Consider the following 15,986-nt stretch of genomic DNA (forward strand, 5'->3'; position numbering starts at 1 on the left):
AAAACCACAAACTCCTCTCTTGGCACCCTGTCGTATGTTCTCTAAATCCACAAACACACAATGCAACTTCTTTTGACCTTCTCTGTACTTCTACATCAACACTCTCTAAGCAAAATATTATAGAACTATAAAGAAATAAAAATAAAACAGAGCTTTGCATGACTGGCTAAATTACAAAACTAATACTTTAATTTAATGTTTTTAAAACCAATATATTAATTGGTATAATAAAAATGCAAATCAAAATCAAATTATTCAGTTGGATCTTACATAAGGGATGGTGAGCTAATTGACCTCAGAAACTTTGTACACAAAATAAGAAGGCCCAAGTCGCAACTAAAATGAATGGCCAAGAAACGTCAACAATGTAAAAGCAAAATGTAAATACATTTTTGAAAACATAGCCATAATTATGTCACAAAATGTGGGCTTGTTAATAAGTGTGATCTGTTCACACTAGTGTTAGATATAGGCCTGGATGTAAACATGGTGTGAACAGACTCATTTGGTAAAAGTAGATTTGGGCCATTTGGGACTGCTTGTGCGAACATGCCATACTAAATCCATGCCCCATGCCTGTCCGCAGAATTTCCCCATTTCTGATACAGTAAGTCTGCAGTGATGATGAAGGTGCTCCTGTTGAAAATCGCGCTTCTTCCTGCCTTCACTTCTTCACGCCCCCAATACCCCCCACCCTCTCTTTTCACCATACAGCCTCTCCCACCGGGCTCACAACTAACATAAGATAGATTCTCGTCTGCTGGTGAGAGGAGGAATCGGTATGTTTTACAGCAGCGTCGTTTCTCCTGCGCCGGATGAGAGAGACTGGAGCTGCTGCTCGGGTTGCACATGAGCGGTGGGTAAAGAAAGGGAACCTGACTCGCTTTTCCGAACAGGAGACGATGCGCGCGCTAGGAAGATGAAATGCATCTCCCGGTACCTGCCTTATCTCTTCCGACCTCCGAGCAACATCCTCTCCTCCAGCTGTCACACTGAAGGTAACATCTCAACAGCTGTCAAATGTGTACAGCCAGCTAGTATTTTCCGTTTTGGTGTTTCTGTGTTATTGAGTGTGTGTGTGTGTGTGTGTGTGTGTGTGTGTGTGTGTGTGTGTGTGTGTGTGTGTGAGTGAGAGAAGTATCGGTGTGTTCTGCCTGCCTGTGTGTACAGCCAGATGTGTGTTTTTGCGTATATGCAGGCTGTAGCCTAAATATAAGAAAGCAAGCTAAAAAAAATAAAAAAAAAATAGGAAGAGAAAATCAGTGACTTTATCAACAATCAGCATGTTACATGATGATCTGAAAAACTCGTGCGTCATCATTTCCTCCTCATTACATTTTAAATGTCCTATCATGTGATGTTGATGGAGCATATATATAACTAGTCACACAGATATATTGACAAATAATTCAATGGAAAAACAGCAAAAATGGCATATGGGGATACACACTGACCTACATATGTTTGGCTAACAAGATGCACTTTAATACACAAGTGTGACACAAGTGTGTCGAAATAAGATATATATGCTGAATTTAAAGCTTTCGATTTCCCATAACCAGAAAAAAGAGTGTAAAAAAAATAAATTCAACGAGAGGCATAAAACCTGGCACATAAACATGGATTAAATATACGGGGGGAAAAATCTTATAGGTGAATGTTTACCATGACCCTCTAAGATTCCAGACCTGATATGATGTAGGAAGATGAATGAATGGTTAAAAATATAATCTGCTTAGAGATTAGACATGTCATTAACCAAATTTGACATTAAGTTGAAAAGTCATAGTTGGATGCAGTTAGACAAGACATTAAATCATATTTAGGAAGGAAAATGCAAACAGTAATAATGTAGTATGAGAAGTGCTACCTTTAACCCTAACACATTAAATACAATGTTGTTATATAGTATGCAAACTTGTATACCATCATATATATATATATATATATATATATATATATATATATATATATAGATATAGATATAGATATAGGTATAATATATGCTTTGTACTACAATGCTACAGTAGTGCTGTATCAAATAGTTGCACTAAGTAAACCTAAAAGTTTTACTATATATATATATATATATATAACGATCTGCCTGAGCGTTTTTGAAGCTGTCTACACGTTAGCTAAAGTTGTGGAGTCCTTCTTGTCCAGTGTCAAGCTCTGTTCTATCATACATTTTAAGATCCCAATGAGTGACAAGGTGGCAGTCTTTTCATCAGGCAGGACAGTGGTGGCACACACACTCTTCACTCTCCTACCATTAGGAAAGAGGTTCCGAAGCATTCAGGCCTCACATCCAGACTGTGCAACAGTTTTTTCCCCTCAAGCCATCAGGATCCTCAAAACACAAATCTGAACTGTACAAAACACACACACGGTGTTATTGAACCATACAACCTAAACTCAACACACACTCATTACTCATCTCAATCCATTTCACCACACATTATATTTATATTTAATCATAATATACTGTTTACATGCTATTTTGCACCTCTTGACTGCTGCTACTGCTGTTTTTGCACAACATCGTGTTTATGTTTACAAATACACTCTTGTTCATATTCCTCTTTTACACATTATTGTATAACCATATTATACAATAGGTTTACTGCTCGGCACTATTTTGTATTTTGTGTATCTGTCCAACACTGTTTTTTGTTGTATGTGGCGAGGACACTTACTTTAGTCCTTGCTCTGTGTTCTGTTATGTAGCTTTATGTTATTCGTTGTAGCTCTATGTTGTTTAATGTAGCACCAGGTTTCTGGAGGAATGTTGTCTTATTTCACTGTGTACTGCGTCAGCTATATATGGTAGAGATTACAATTAAAGCTTCTTGACTTGACTTGACTTGGAGGGGTGATGATTTGGATTGTTTTGCAGCTGCATGACCTTGGCCACTTGCAATAATTTGGTTGAGCCATACACTCCTCTGTATACCAAATTATTCTAGAGTCAAATATAATGCCAAAAGCTTGACCAAAATTGGATTATGCAGCAGGACAATAATCCCAAAAAATTGCTGGCAAACCTTGTGTCAGTAACGCAAGGCCAGATTCTTTTAGTAGTGGTGACTGGAAATGTGCAACAGGGGTATGACGAAAACAGTATTTTAATAAATAAAACAGAAAGGGAAAAAAACAGTTTAAACACAGCAACAAAGAGCAGAGCAAAAACAAAAAGACAGTCCAGAGTCTAATCCAGTATCCAGGGTAGGCAGGCAGAACAGGGATCAAGAACAGGGTTTGGGAACAGGAACCAGAGCAGACATGGTGGCAAGAATAATCTCAGGGACATGAAAAGACAGTGAGATCATCTATCCCTGAGATAATGTATTTGGTGTCCAGTGGTTACTGAGTGGCGTGGGATAAACGCCAAGATGACTGCTGACCCGGAAGTGCTCGCCGCCAAACCGGAAATGCACGCCGCGTAACCGAAAATGCGCACATCTTCTTAAATGACAATATTATAGAAATTAAACTTGGATATATTTTTGAGTAATCGATATGCAGTTTGTACAGCAGTACAGATTTACTGTCCTCTAAAAATAACTCAACATACAGCCATTATTGTCTAAATAACGGCCAACAAAATTGGGTACACCCTAACTGAACGTCAAAACTGTGTCCAAAGTGTCAATATTTTGTGTGAGCACAGTTAATGAGTGGATAATGTTCTGTGGGCAGATGAGTCTAAATTTGACATTTTTGCCTATAACAGTAGAACTTGGTCAACAGATTTTAGCAGACTACTTCACACCTATAGTCAAACATGGAGGTGAAAGCTTAATGGTTTGGGGGTTTTTTGGAACAGGAAAAAAGTATTACTTATTCTAAGTGAAAAGAATACTGAACCAACAGCCATCCCATATTTAAAAAAAACATTAGCTACCATCCCATATATATATAAAAAAAACCATGCAATTCTGTCTGGACTGCGGCTAATTGGAACCAAGGTCACCATACAACAAGACAATGACCCAAATCATAAATCCAAGCTCTGTAGGCTTTATTTAGAGAGCAGTCAGCTGGAGTGTTATCTATTATTGAATGGCCTGCACTGTTACTGGACCTAAATTCTATTGAACTGCTCTGCGATAAACTGTATCACAACATCAGAAAGAAATCTCCAACTAGCAAAGAACATCGTTGGCAAGTTTAAAAAAAGACTTGGCATAGTATTTCTGCTAAATGAGAAACTTACTGTCCAAATACCAAAAGTGTATAAAGCTGTTACTAATGCTAAGGGAGGATTTGTTTTATGTACATCTGTACATTTATATATTTGCTTGGTCATAGTATTTATTCTTACCATTTGTTTCATATAAACAATGCATGTGTCTCTCAAAAACGATAAATGCCTAGGTGTTTCCAAATTATGACAGACACTCTATTTACACACCTTTTCATATTTTACAATTGTAAAGATTAATGACAAAATATCAATAAGTTCCCTGGTGGTCTAGTGGTTAGGATGCGGCGCTCTCACCGCTGCGGCCCGGGTTCGATCCCCGGTCAGGGAACCAACCCCAGCCACTCTTAGTGCCAGTCCCAAGCCCGGATAAATTGGGGAGGGTTGCGTTAGGAAGGGCATCCAGCATAAAAACATGTTCCAAATCAAACATGCGAAGGATCGGCTGTGGCGACCTCTAATGTGAGAAGCCAAAAGGAAGTTTAAAGACAAAATATCGATTATTTTGTAGTTGTAAAAAAAATACTAATACAATTTGGACAATACTAATGACATCTAAGAAAATTATATTGTGACATAATATATTACAATATCGATATTATATAATCTTTCCACCATTTTCTACCATAATTTTAATTTCCTGCTCTATGCTGAAAAGAGCTTCTAATGTCCAGGATCAGGAATGGGCATATTTCTGCTTACTTTATTAGACTTAGTGTCAGGTTAAGACTCAGATTTCCCATATTAGTTTTATGTGACCTGCAGAAAAAGTAGATTGCCAGGCATTACATGAATTTCTTTGTCAACTGCTTTATCTTGGTGTGAGGTATAGTTAATCCAGCACCTGTTCCAGGAAATCTAGGAAGAACACACCAAAGACAGCACACCAGTCCATTTTTTCTGCATCTACATTTAGTCACACACTCATGTACACTTCATGGCACATTTATATAGTCATTGTTTACAATGTTTCAGTCAGAACACAGAGGAAACCCATGTGTACATGTGGAAGATGTGGCAGCAACAAGCCCTACTACAATACAATTCTGTTACGAATGTTACATATTATAATCACTAAAACAAGATAAGTTAAATGTACTGTAATGTGAATTGTGGATGGGGGTAAGGAAAATATTTTTAAACAATTGTTTGTTGTCAATAAGCATCCTTTAAATCATCTAAAGAAGAGCAATATATAATATATCTTATGAACTTATATGAATGACAGTCCAATTAATGACTGAGTAACAAAGAGAAACACCAATATTATAAATCCTATTTCTTTTGTGGGACATCACCACATTAAAGCAAAAACATGTAATAAAATTTCCTGATAATGGAATTGCTTACAGCAACAGATATATTGCGGATCCACCACCATTCACTTCATTAGGCTTCATCAGGATCATTCATGCAGTTATCTAATCTGCAAATCATATGGCCTCAGTGCAAGAAGAAAAAAGGTTACACATATATGGACAAAGATCATAAGTTAATTAATATAAGGAAAAATGCCTCCATTGTATAATTGTTGGTACCAGATAGTTTGAGTATTTCCTAAATAGCTGTCATATCAGGATTAAAATTACAAAAGTTTGCACATTATGCATGCTTTTTTAAATTAAACTTCAGATAATAACATTAATAGTTTTCCATAAAACCAGTTATGTACCATTTTAGAGTCATTCAATTCTAGTGGCTAGTTGATTAGGCTGAAAATTATATAGCTTAATAATACCTAAAACAGTGGTTGTACTTGGTTCATAATGATGTCTGTATATCTGTAATATTATTATATCATTATCAAATAACTAATAATGCACACTTTGCTGGCTATACATCTTCAGGGGTTTCCAGATTCCAATTGGAAAAACATAGATATAATCAGCATATACATTATTAAATTCAAATCATAGGTCAGTTAGGCATTGTTAATTCAGTATTCATTACTAACATCAAAGAAGCATCTTGCATGGTAAGATCTTTGACTATTGTCAAGGGGAGACAATACTGTAAGTTTTTGTAGCTGTAGCTTTCGCAATAGTGTAAGATGCTTGTTTTTCTTTCTATTTTCAGTGCTCTTGGTCTGTCGGCCTCTGTCTCCTGGTCAGGCACAATCGATCAGCTCATAAAGGCTTTGCTTTTGTTTTCTACTGTACCTTTTTTTGAGATGCCAGCCTGCTGTCTGGAAGTTGTAGGCTTTATGTGATGTGAGTGGGTGGTCTGGGTTCCTTAAGCCTCGAAAAAATTCTGTAGGAAGATGATGGAGATAATCAGGCCATGTAATGTGGTTGGTGTCGACCATCAATCTCTTTTTGCCGGGGGGTGGGGAGAGAGAGAGAGAGAGAGAGAGAGAGAGAGAGAGAGAGAGAGAGAAAGACAAAGAGAGGTTTTTGTATTGCTCAGGCTGAAAAAAAAGAAGAAGCTTTTACAATGAGAAATTACCACATCATTGTATTGTACTGATGTAACAGTATAAATTTGTTGAATGTAAGAAAACATCTGTTTTTAATATTCTGGTAAAAACTGCTACAAAATTGGACTGCACCACTTCAGGAATGAAGTGAATTTTCATAGGATTTATTTAGCATTGTCCGCTGATGAACTTAATATTTGAAAATTATCCAAATAGTATGTATGTACAGTATGTGTATGTGACAAATTAAATTAGATTTGATTTGATTTGAAATAGGATTTAGGTCACAACAAATTTAAATGTCTTAGCACACAAGAACAGTTTGCATGATGTCTATTTAACAAGAATGCAATACTAACTAATAAAAAAATATATATTTCCAAATTAGTAAAGAGACTAATTGAATTTGTGCTGAAACCTTGTTCAATATAGTGGCCTGCTTTGGTAAATGGTTTTATTTTGTTTCTAAAAACACAGCTTAACATTAACACATTACATGTGTAGAGCTGAATGGAAATATAAAATAAAATAATGGAAATCATGCATAATGGAAAAATGTAGAAACAATTGTCCAAAAAAAATGTTTTCTTTTCTTTTTTGAATTCAATATGGCATTTAAGCTTAATAAAAATAGTTAAGTGAGAATGAAATTTTTCAGCTAAACCGAGATGCGAGATCTTTTTCATGCTGGAGCAGGTGTGGCCTCTTAGTTTCAGTGCACTTAATAAACGTTTTTTTTTTAAAGAGATATTATTAAAATGTTTTGATGTCGTTTTGTGGTTAAGAAGATTTTTTAAAGGATAGAGCGAAGAAACAAGGACCATATTCATTGTATAGCCCAGTTTTAACTGGGTTTTAACTCCAGCACATCATCTTTTCCGATTTTACCAATTTTATTTTTCTACCCAAACATATCTTTTGGGTAAATATCAAGTTATTTTTAGGGACCACTGTAGGTGTTGGAGCATAATATGGCACAGTTTTTCTTAAGATATTTACTATGTAGTCACCACTGTTTTACAACAGTCTTGTCTGCTACAAGAGTCTTTTCATGTTATGAATTGTCAGTTGATCACTGTTTGAATTTAGGTCACAGGTACTGATTTCTCAAATAAAATATGATGTGTATTGTCTTATTTGGTGCAGTTATTTCTGCACTCTGGGCCACTGATAATATTAAACATCAGTATTTTCTACAGCAAGGCACTCATTGTTGGGACCCGAGGTAAAGCCATACACAAATGTGTCAGTTGTCTTTAAATTTAGTTATAAAATGAATACTTTTCATGTTTGAATGTTTTACATTGCCATTACATTTCCATATGCAGTAGAAACTCCCAACATTCAGGTATTTCGTCATGGCTAATAGATTTTGTGTTTATAGAAAAAATAGAAATGTTTTCTATAACAAATTTATTATCATACCAAGACCTGGCTGTGCAGAACAGGAAAATGAGCAAAAAGATAATCCTAACACTTCCTTATTATAAGGGGAAATAAGCTTAAGCATAGTGAAGTTACCAAATACAATGATTACCCAAGTACAATACATTTCCCGTGGAGTAGTGACTAACAGATAATCATAGTAGTAATGAGATTAGAGGAGGAGAAAAGAGATTCAGAACAGTGGTTTGGACACTAAGGAAAGAAAATATAAAAATGTAAAAAAAAAAAAAATAAATAAGTTACCAACAAATTATAGAACAAAATAAGAATTAAAACTCAACACAAAGCACAGGTGTGATAAAGTTAAACTTCAGTTTATTTTGTTAAAGCATGCAATGAAGAGTTTAAATTTTAACCCACATGCCAGCTTGAGTGCACAGTGAATGACGTTAAGTAATAAAAGGCACATTTTAACATGTTTGAATGTGCTTATTCAATACGCCAAGTTTCTTTACGGAAAGATAGAATCCGTATTAAGACAGTAAAGGCCTTTCATTGTGTTTCCCAAATCATATAAAAAGTTAGTCAGTGACCTGTAAGCTGGTGGCCACTTCCACAAGTCCTCACTAAACACTCATCTCACCTCGAAACATTCTCATCTGCATAAGCGGAAAAGTTGATAGGATGATAAATAGCAGTGGTAAGGCATATTCATCCTGGTCCAGAGGCTTAGTCTCCTCCCTGTGCGTAAACAACATTGTGTAAGATTTAAACCCAGCTAAATTTACCAATCCTGAAGTAAAAGCTAAAAGACACTGCATATGCCATTGGATTGTATCAGTGCATAAGACAGACAGCTGTTAAGGGCAAAATATCTTTATTTGCCCACTCTCAGAGATTTATCAGCCCCATTAATATCAATTGCAATGCCATGTGTCATGGGTAAAGAAGTGAGATTTTGAGCTAACTGGAATATGGAGCAAGGTAATATTACTTGTACATTTAAATGATACACTCATTCTTGCTTTTGTAACAACCAGATATGCTACTCCACCTGACTTTTTATGTGTGCAAGTAGCCACTTAAAAAAAACTGAATAGCGAGTTATTTTCAACTCCTGTCTGAAATCCCATTTGTAATGGAACATAATTCCAACTGTCACAGCTTCAATCAGCTTTCAGCTCTACCTAAGCTATTAGAATACCATGCCTTCACCTCACATTTAACCCCAAAATGTGAATCTCACCAAGCTTAAAAAATTCATGGCAAGCAGTATGCATTGTCTATAGGATAATTGAATTATTTGGAATATCAAATAAAACATGACCAGTGAAATTACTGTATTAAAAATGTATTACATATTTATCTGCACATATACTTGCTTCTGGTATTTAGTTAGCTTTACTTGTAAGAGTATGCACAGAGAAGTGACAGTGGCTTCAACATATAGCTTTGCTTTTTTTTATAAAGACTAAGTCACATCTAGTGAAGTTTGGGATGGCATAGACTACAATGATAATTACTTACAATGATAATTACTTACTTATAATGACTTATTACTAATTATTAACCATAGTATAAAAATACTTTTATTTATCAATATTAGGCAGCCAATTAAATTTTGCATTAAAATAAAAAAGAGACATGCTTTCTTTAACATTGGGCAATATTGGTATATATTCAGATTATATTGCCTTAATCCTATGTAGATTGTGAAGCCTTATTATAAGTATGTATTCTGCACTTGTCTGTATTATGTTATAAAAGCCCCAGTTCAACAGAGAAACCATTTACACTCTCAACAGAGAGCACTTTTTAATATGTCTATGTATAGAGCCTGCAATTTCACATGATTTATTTATATCTCTGCATGCACCGGAAATATCGCAGACTCCAGTGATCATGTTAAATGCTTAATGGTGGTTTATTGGTAAGGAAGCTCTTAACTATTTAGCAGAAAAGAGAAAGATAAGCCCTTTAGAAAGATAAGCCCAGGCATTGCCTTCCATTGCAAAATAGTGAGTTACTGTCATTATTTCTGTAATAGTGAATGTTTTTATGTGCTTGGAACTGTAGATTGAAAACAGTGAAAGAAAGCTCACCTTCAAGTGTAGTGTCATTATTTGTGTTTGTATAATTTGTCCATGTTGTACAGTGCAACATTAATAATTAATAAAAAAATATATATTTTTGCATAAATCAGTGCAAAATCATGCAGATAAAGCACTAAATATGTGCTTTAGTAAATGTGTCTATACGACGGAGTGCACTTTTCTGGATCCTATTGATTATTAGTACAACCGGACATAATTGTAAATATAAATTATTTTTAATTATTGGGTGCAAATCTTTTGTAGTCAAAAACTGCCTCTGGAACATATGCACATAACCAAATGCTATCCTCTTTTGGTATGCTTTTAGTTGCTGCCCACAAACAGGCAGCGTTTCTGCCTTCAGCTGTGTCCTCAATAAGTCGTAGGTGATTGAGTTGTCTATATTCAAACATTTCATTTCTTTGCTTAAGAAATGAATTTTCCATGCCTTCTGGTGTTGCTGAGCTTCTTCTTTTTAAGAATTATGACAACTGACAATCATACCATATATGGAACTTCCCAAATCTATTTCCACAATATTTGAAACTGTAAAGGATAAAGTATGCTATAGCATTACAGTTTCTCTACACTGGAAATAAGTGACCTACAGCAAACATGTTCCACTATGACAATGATACTGTACACAAAGCAATGTCTATAAAGACGTTTGCCCAGGATTGAGTGGCAAAACTTAAGTGGCCCCGACCTCAACCCCATTAAGCACCTTTGGTAAGAGCAAGACTGAATCTATAGATGCTTTGTAAAAATCTCCTTTGTGAAAAATTGCTATACAAATCCATTGCTATGCAAATCATTTGAACTGAACCACAGGCCTCCTGAATGAGCAAGTCCCAATGCCACATTAAGAATTCCTTTTAGAAAAAAGTGTTGGTTATTAAAATATCAATTACAGGACCAAATCTGTAATGGGAGGATTAAACAAATGTAGGTGTGATGATGAGGCATCTAGAAACTTTTTGGCGCCTTAACCTTAATAATGGTTCAGATTATCCTAGAGAGCCATCATTGAAAGTGTCCTTATATCATCCATCACTATGTGGAGACAAAAGCAAGTCACTTTGGATAAGTGTGTCTGCCAGATGATGTAAATGTTATGTAAATGTTAAATGCACCATCACATCAAGGAAATTACAGTATAATGTATTTTCAATTAAAGTTTGTTCTGACACCACAGTGATCTGTTCATCTGGTGCTTAACAGACACAAAGGTACATCAGTAATTTGCTTTTCAGATAAATCAGTGATGTGTTTGTTCCCAGCTTTTAAAACTCTATTTTCACAGCTGGTGAGCAGTGCTTATTCTGCTTAGTTGTATTATGCAATTTCAACAAAGTTCAAAGTTCAATTGATGAATATTTGGGTGCTGATCATGTCCATCATCCATCATCCATCTTTACTGGCTTGGCAGAATGCATCATTCTATTCTGAAAAACACAGGCAATTACATAGCAATTGCTAAGCCTACAAAATTAGCTACTCTTCCAAATTCACAAATAGACAGTTGTGGTTAAAACAACAATGACTCAAATATTAGAATGAACATCACTACTTCCTTAACTCTAAAACAAGGTGAGAATTAAAATCAGGAGAAGCTATAATATAATAGGAACCTTTCTTTAGGCTTTGCATTAGAGTCTTAGTCACCAGGTTATATATTTGCTATTGGAACTCAAGGAAAGGGAAAAACCCTGCTAGTTCTCTTGAAAAACTGACCTGGTGGATAATCAGTATTGCTGGTCCACATGTAGCATGTAAGTGATATCACAGCCAGGAAATTTTTTTCTTTTCAAACCAGTCTCTTCTTTTAAACTGAGAACTTTTGAAAATAACTTTTATTTTAATGTAAAATAAAATGTAAACAGATAGTTTACATACAAACAGAAAATTCATGCATTTATGAGAAATAGACTTTCGAGCATCAAAGAAGCATGTCACTGTTTTCTAAACAGTTCAAAACTTCCAAATCCATTCAATTTTTTTAAACATTAAATTTTTGATTAAACGGTTTTGGCTAAGCATACCCCTTTTTTCAGCTATTTTCATGATTATTGCCAAAAAAGTGAAGTCTGTAATATCTGGGGTTTTATTTTTACCTTAAGGTGGTGCTGTTGTGTAACAACTGTAACAGTACAACCACTGAAATGAAGTGGCAGACACGTGATGTCAGTTATTCTTATTTTTGTCTCTTTGCTTTGATGTGTGTGTGTGTGTGTGTGTGTGTGTGTGTGTGTGTGTGTGTGTGTGTGTGTGTGTGTGTGTGTGTGTGAATCTTTTCTTCTTTTGCCTGTGAGTACATATGGCTGTTATGGCTTCTTTGGATAATAATTTAGGAGGAAGAATGTAACCACTGCATCCAACTCTGAATATAAAAAAAAAACGGTCAGTTCACTCACTGATTGCAAATATATTCAAAAGTTACAAAGGAATATGCTTAGTTATGCATACATGAGATTGAAGAAAAAAAAAATTACTTTAATATTTGGATAAGGTTTGTATAAATAGTGATTTTAATATCCATTTATGAATTTGTTTCTTAATCAAATTGTTGTTAGTTTAATATGTAGGTTTTAAACTCACTGGTGAAATTCTAGTCTTTGATATGGCAAATATTCCTGTAGAGAGACATTTATTAAACATTTCCGGATAGAGACCCGTGTCAGCACTTTGCAACAGTCAGACCTAAAGTCTTAGACTGTAGAAGGATGTTGTATTTTGGGGTGAGAATGAATTTTACTGTCAGTTACGGGTTGGAAGGACCCAAAATGCAGGATGCTGACATATGGAATATTTGTAGTCTTTAATGAGGAATTAGCAGGAACAGAAAAACACAGAATGTACAAAAACTTAAGATCAATAGAAATTCAAACTTTGCTTGGGAATACAAATTGTCCAAAAAAATATATATATTTAAACAAGGGATCAGAGAGTCTGAGGATAAAACATATCAACTGTGAGAAGGCCAACTTAGAAAACCGAGCCAGGAAGAGAAAGACCTGAGTCAATAAACAGTCCATAACTCCAGTCCATACCTCCAAAAATTCTTCAGCCTCTTGAGTGGAGAACATGGGTGGGTGATAACCCACAACATTGTATACCTGCCACAAATGGACATTCGGTGTAACCCAGATGAGGATGGGTTCCCTCTTGAGTCTGGTTCCTCTCAAGGTTTCTTCCTTATGCCATCTCGGGGAGTTTTTCCTTGCCACAGTCACCACCGGCTTGCTCATCAGGGACAAATTTACTCATAAAGAACATATTCATTTTTAATCACCACATTATCTGTGTAAAGCTGCTTTGAGACAATGTTCATTGTTAAAAGCGCTATACAAATAAAAATGAATTGAATTGAATTGAATTGAATTAACCATAGGCGAATTGGAAGGGAGACAGGGCAAGTGGCTGCGGATGGAAGAGAGTTATGGGCATATGTGTGAAGACCAAGAGATGCCTAGGGGGTGAAATAATTATTTTCAAAACTTAGCGGTGAATTGTGGGTCCCGATCCGACACTATATTACTGGGGAGGCCATGGAGCCATGTTTCTTGGGCAGAGGGAAGCCTTGGAAACTTGGAAAACCGTTCTAATCCAGAAAGGATGGTGAAGTGGCTGGCTGAGGGGGTAGGCTGGTAAAAAAAAATCCAGGGTGATATGGGACCATGGTTAATGGGGGACCAAGAGAGGATGGAGAAGACCCACTGGGAAGGATCTAGGGGTCTTGTGCTGGGCACAAATGGGGCAGGCATCTACGAACTGCCGAACATCAGGGGTGCACAAGTAGCCCTGTGCACCTTGTGATTCATGTCCAGGCAAAGTGCTCGGACCGAGACGGACGTGGGAAAAAAATGGCTCGGGGTTTCCCCCTCCTCCTAATCAGGGGAACCCACCTGGAACAGCAGCTCACAGACCCTAATGGAGTAGTTTTGTTCGGCAGGGGTAAGTCAGTGCAAGAAAAAGCTGCATGGATGAAGGCGGTTGTCTTTGGCTCCTCTCTTTTACAGGACGGTTCCCACACCTGTGTTATAGGCATGAACTTCCATGATGAATTGCCAGGATGAGTGGGGCAGAGTAAGGACTGCCGCAGAGGTGAACCAGGTCTTGAGTTTCTAAAAGGCCTGTTCGGCTTCTGGTTTAAGCAGAACAACTGATGAGTGGAGGTGATTCAGTGTGGGGGGGCCGCAATGGAGCAGATAAGGATGTGCTAGACACGTGAAACTTGCACTTCTCTGCTTTTACATACAACTGTGTCTGAATCAGGTTGGTAAAAACAGCAGACAGTGTTGTTCCAGAGAACGGGAAAAGATTAATATATTGTCAATGTAGACAAACATGAAGCAGTGGAGCATATCCCAAAGGACGTTGTTACCCAGGGCCTGGAAGACCACTGGAGCATTAGTGAAGCCAAATGATGGGATGATGAGAAAGGGTAGCCATTTACATTGATGCTAAGCAGTCGAGACAAGGAGGGGCCTGGTGCAAAGGGTGTTCTGGTGGAAAATTTGGCCGTCAAGGGCTCGGACCAGGAGAGGTGACAGGAGGGGTTTCGACTCGATGTCCAGTTTCGTGAGTAAGTTCCTTATTGAGGAATTCAGCATCCGCCCCTGAGTCGACAAACACCGCTAACTCATGGCTGTGACCCTGGACATCAATCCAAACCTTGAGCAGTTGGCCTTCATCCATAACTCTGAGAGCTGGCAAATAACAAACAAACTACGTCCGAGGGGCAAAGCGCATGTCCGAGAAAACTGGAGATCCAAAAGTGAATGTAAGGAATGGCCAGCACATACTGTATAACATGCTTTTTATCCACCATTTATTTTATATATTACATTGTATTATAATATGTCTCCTTTTTATTTATTGGTAAATGATACTCATGGAAATGATCAGTTTCTTGTCTGTCTGAGTGCAGACACTGAGTGCTCACATTCTCAAAATTTCATGGAGATGATAAGGCATGTTAAAAGATTATACACTTATTACAATGAATCAGTAGTTCTATCCAGGTGCTTTTGAACATTAAGCACAAACATACAGTAAATTGACTTACTTCCAAGGTGTACTCAATATGTCCTGGGTGTCACTATCCGTGGTGCTGAAACCTGATTTTTTTATTTAATACTTTTTTTTTTTTTTAACAAAAACAGGAAAAGAAAAAAGGTACATTCATTAAATGTTGGAAACACAAAAAAAATGCACCTCTCTAGAACAATAGCTAATAATACATCACCTCAGATACCTCTCCATGCTTTCAATTCTTTTACTGGGAAGTGAGCCAACCCATCTATTTTGGAAATTGGGTAAAAAGGAGGGGGAATTAGAATGAGAGGGCAGAGTGCCATCCTTGAAAATAAACCAGAAGCAGACTAGACAGGCAAAGGTGTCATGAACAGAATACATGCTGCGCATTTACAAAAGATAAAAAATATATAAACATGTAAGGACAATAGAATGCTCACATAGCAGTTGTGCTAATAATTTCTCTTTTGCTTTTGAGCACTCAGACCACTAGCTACAAGAACACAAGTTTTAACTACTTACATATTAGTGATTTATTATCTTATTGAGACAAACAATAAGCTGGGGCCTGAATCCCCTTGAAGGGTGTCAGTAAAATAAATTTCAGAGTGACTTATGAAACCTTGTCATGTTTAAAATAGCCAGTTTACAGTCTATGGTAGATTCTGTTCAGTCTGTTAGTTGGCATAGACTCTGCCCCTGGCAGTGCTTTTATCTAAAAGATGCCTGCTGCCAAGTTGTAGATTCATCAAAATAGAACCTTTTTATTGTTTTCTTTAAGTAGTCGGGCATCTCGAGAGTATACTGACTGTTTTTTGGACTTGGTGTTATACTTGTTGATTAATGTCAG

At 36.5% G+C, this 15,986-nt stretch overlaps 1 protein-coding gene across 1 annotated transcript in view; it reads left to right on the forward strand.

Annotated features, from left to right (window-relative positions):
- The first annotated feature begins 604 nt into the window (after window positions 1–604).
- The window catches only part of ppp2r2bb (protein phosphatase 2, regulatory subunit B, beta b), a 58,252-nt gene continuing 42,870 nt past the window's right edge, over window positions 605–15,986 (forward strand). The window contains exon 1 of the mRNA XM_083565238.1: window positions 605–998. Coding sequence (XP_083421364.1) covers window positions 920–998 — 79 coding nt within the window. The 5' untranslated portion in view covers window positions 605–919. The remainder of the gene's footprint in view (window positions 999–15,986) is intronic.

Source organism: Silurus aristotelis, assembly GCF_946808225.1.
Source record: "Silurus aristotelis genome assembly, chromosome: 16".
NCBI classification, from domain to species: domain Eukaryota; kingdom Metazoa; phylum Chordata; class Actinopteri; order Siluriformes; family Siluridae; genus Silurus; species Silurus aristotelis.